At 34.6% G+C, this 3,386-nt stretch overlaps 1 protein-coding gene across 1 annotated transcript in view; it reads right to left on the reverse strand.

Moving 5' to 3' along the window:
* The window catches only part of LOC107698092 (guanine nucleotide-binding protein subunit alpha-14-like), a 14,213-nt gene that overhangs the window by 2,574 nt on the left and 8,253 nt on the right, over nucleotides 1–3,386 (reverse strand). Inside the window, exons 2-4 of the mRNA XM_016499003.1 lie at nucleotides 2,762–2,946; nucleotides 2,199–2,353; nucleotides 1,076–1,204 (exon numbers count right to left, since the gene is read on the reverse strand). Of these exons, the coding sequence (XP_016354489.1) occupies nucleotides 1,076–1,204; nucleotides 2,199–2,353; nucleotides 2,762–2,946 (469 nt within the window). The remainder of the gene's footprint in view (nucleotides 1–1,075; nucleotides 1,205–2,198; nucleotides 2,354–2,761; nucleotides 2,947–3,386) is intronic.

The raw sequence follows: 3,386 nt of genomic DNA on the forward strand, positions 1-3,386 counted from the left end.
AAACAAAGCATTAACACATGTTAGACTGCACCCCATAAACACAATCAAGCCTCGAAAAAGATCAGTGAACCACCCCTTTAACATGTAGTAAGAAATACTACAGAGCGTAAGTACAAACGTAAAACTAAAACAATGCAAAATCTTCACTGTATGGATCAAATATGAATCGAAGAATCGCTGACTTCTCTTTGTCTTTTGTTATTTGATTAACATTAATGACACAGACAACAGGTTTATTAGACTGCTGTCTCTTTAAGACCAACTGCACGGATCTAATATACTGAAACACATCCGGTTTATTTTAATTTAACACATAACCGACTGTGATTATGGGAATACTCCGCATCCTTAATGACTCTGTTTAACATTTATTTCCTCATTCATGCACGTTTCTTTGTCAAGTTTTTAATTTCTGAATTAAAATGAACTTTGATATTTTTTAGAGGTCATTCCTGTCCTAATACTGTATTATAATGAAAAAAGCCTCATTAAAATTAAATTCTTGATAAGAAAACCTTGTTAAAGTAGTTCAGTATTATTACAGTAATAGTAGTTTAATCTTTTATTATTATATCCTAAGCAGTGAAGCTGTTTTGTTCAAATATTTGAATATTTCTAAATCTTTTGTCCACCAAATTGAAATCATGTGGTGTGACTAATGTGCAGAAACATTCAGAGAAATGACTGTGTCCAGATCAATAAGTCTGTTAAAATATAAGGTAATTTGACCTTTTTAGGACAAGGCAAGGTGTGAAATAGCATTATTTATGAATTCTTATATGTAATTCTGTATATATATATATATATATACAGTATATTGATTGAAATATATATTTACAAGCTTGAAAAATGATCAAGATGTTTGCATTCACATTTATTTAGTGTTTATAGAAAATGTTCATTTTACTTTTTACTTGATGTTTTTCACCACATGATATTTTGTTGAAAATGATTTTACGGTTTTTCAAAATCATATGAAGCCAACACAAATACAAAGAGTAAATTTTTTGGCACATGCACTTTTAAAAGATTTTTCAGCACACTAAATTTGTGCTGATGCATGTCCTGGACTCACCTGAAGATGACGTTCTCCAGGTCGAAGGGATACTCGATGATACCTGTGGTGGGAACCCTGACTCTCAGAATGTCCTGCTCTGTGGGGACGTACGCTGCGTCTGAAATCCGATCCAGATCACTCAGGTAGCTGTTACGGGTGAAAACAAATACTGTGGTCAAGTCAGGGCCAGAGCTGATGAAACAGGTTTTACAGTAGTTATGAGCACATAAATGTGGCACACAGAGGGTTTTACACCACAATACCACACATTTTGTTGACAGATATGCTGGATATTTAGAGAAAACACTTCTAATACTGGACCTCACCTTGTGAAAAATAAGTGCACTTAAATGCATTGAATGCACACTTGTGTGCTTAAAGTCCAAAAAGTGTATATAAAAAAAGATACTTGCAGATAATATAATACTAATGAAATAAAATGCCACTTAAGTGTACTAAGAGTTCACTTTCATGACTGTTTCCTAACACAATTAAGTACACTTTTTCAAATAATTTCAAATTAAAAATTTGACTTTAAAGTACATTTTTAAATTGTTGTTTTATTAATCTCTTCTCATGTTTTAAAGAAGTACACTTATTTTAATGTGTTGACTAACATACTAAAGCACATGAAAAGTACTTAATGTTAATTTTAACTGTTGTGTGATATTTTATATTACATTTAAAGTTAATATATTTAAAAAATGCACTAAATTGCAACTTCATCGTAACAAATGTGTAATTACAATATATTTAAATACATGACATGCAAGTTTGAATAGAAATGACATAAAAGTATATTAAAGTTACATATAAAGAAGTACTACTTAAGTGGGTCAAAACACTCGTAGCTACATTTAATATGAATTTAAACTAGAATTCTGTTTGCAATTAATTAAAAATGACATATAATTAAGCGTATGAAAACATTACATTCACACTTAAATATATGCTTTTAAAGAATATTATTTCCGTAATAAGTACTCTTTTAAAAAGTATGCGAAAGTGTACTTCTTTCAATGAGGGTCTGCAGAGTTTCCAGTACCATATATGCCCAAACCTCATTCACATTTCAAAACGTCAAATCATGTCAAGAATGCAGTGATTATATATTTAACTGGTTGAAAATTTCAAGACTGACTATTTGGCAGAGTCAGTTAGCTGGTACTCTCGGCGGCGGTCGTAGCATTCTTGAATCCCAGTGTCGTTCCATAGACTCCGGATGGCGTTGAATTGGGCCTCCTCCAAACTCATGATCTTATCCACCTCAATATCATTCACCAGTGTAGCATTAGCCTGCAAGAGACAAGCACAGCCAATCAGGACTGACCAGCATCTCCCCAGGGGACCAATGAGAGTGTGCGGTGCAAGAGTACAGCCAATTAATGAAAGTGGAGCAGAGTGTAAACACAGGACGCAAACCCTTCTGGAAGGAAATAAACAGGTGAACATAAAAAAAGCACAAATATGAAGTTTAACAAAACTACATTTTGACATTTTTGACCAATTCATTATTAAATGATTGAATTCCAGTAAAGGCATCTAAACAAGATAAATAACTGTACTAAGAAGCAAAATGTAATTAGATAATTAGACTTGAGTTCAGATAGTGAATGTTCCTGGCAACAGAGATCGGGAACATTGTTTATCTGATTTACTTTTCTGAAAACCAAAAAGATGTGGCAGGATGGTGTCAAGTGGTACCTGGTTGTCTGAGTTAGCATAGGCGATCTTGAGCATGTCCATAGCTCTGACCATGGACTGCATGGCGCTGATCACGTTCTGGTGGACGAGCTTAATGAAGCCCTTCTTATCTTCATCAGTATAACCCGAGCCATGAATGATCCTCATCTGTTTAATGAACGTACTCTTGCCACTCTCACCTGTGCCTACAAGAGAAAAAAGACAAATCAATTCTTCAGCTTCTGCACTAAGAAAAAAGTACAATTGTATTTCCATGTTTTTGGACAAATTACCATGGTATATGAATATGCCATGTGCATTTGTATATCAAAGTGCCACTGCAAGTTCTTCTAAGAGTGAAATGTGGTTCTGTCATGACAACTCTCGGAGAGATTGGCATGGTAATGTACATGACAATGTTAATGTATTTGGTCTTGGCGGTATAGATTTGCTACGCTGCTGCGGCAGAGCAAGTACCGAGACTTGCTACTGCCAATACATCCACAACATGCTGCTGTGAGCATGTAAGAAATACTGCTGTTGCAAATATAACATACATGAAATAACCCCCCCATTGCATACATTAATCACCTCGTAGCAGATCTATACAGGTGGAGCTGGGGAAGGTGGAGGGTTTCTGAAGCAA

Source organism: Sinocyclocheilus anshuiensis, unplaced genomic scaffold, assembly GCF_001515605.1.
Source record: "Sinocyclocheilus anshuiensis isolate Anshui unplaced genomic scaffold, SAMN03320099.WGS_v1.1 scaffold1163, whole genome shotgun sequence".
NCBI classification, from domain to species: domain Eukaryota; kingdom Metazoa; phylum Chordata; class Actinopteri; order Cypriniformes; family Cyprinidae; genus Sinocyclocheilus; species Sinocyclocheilus anshuiensis.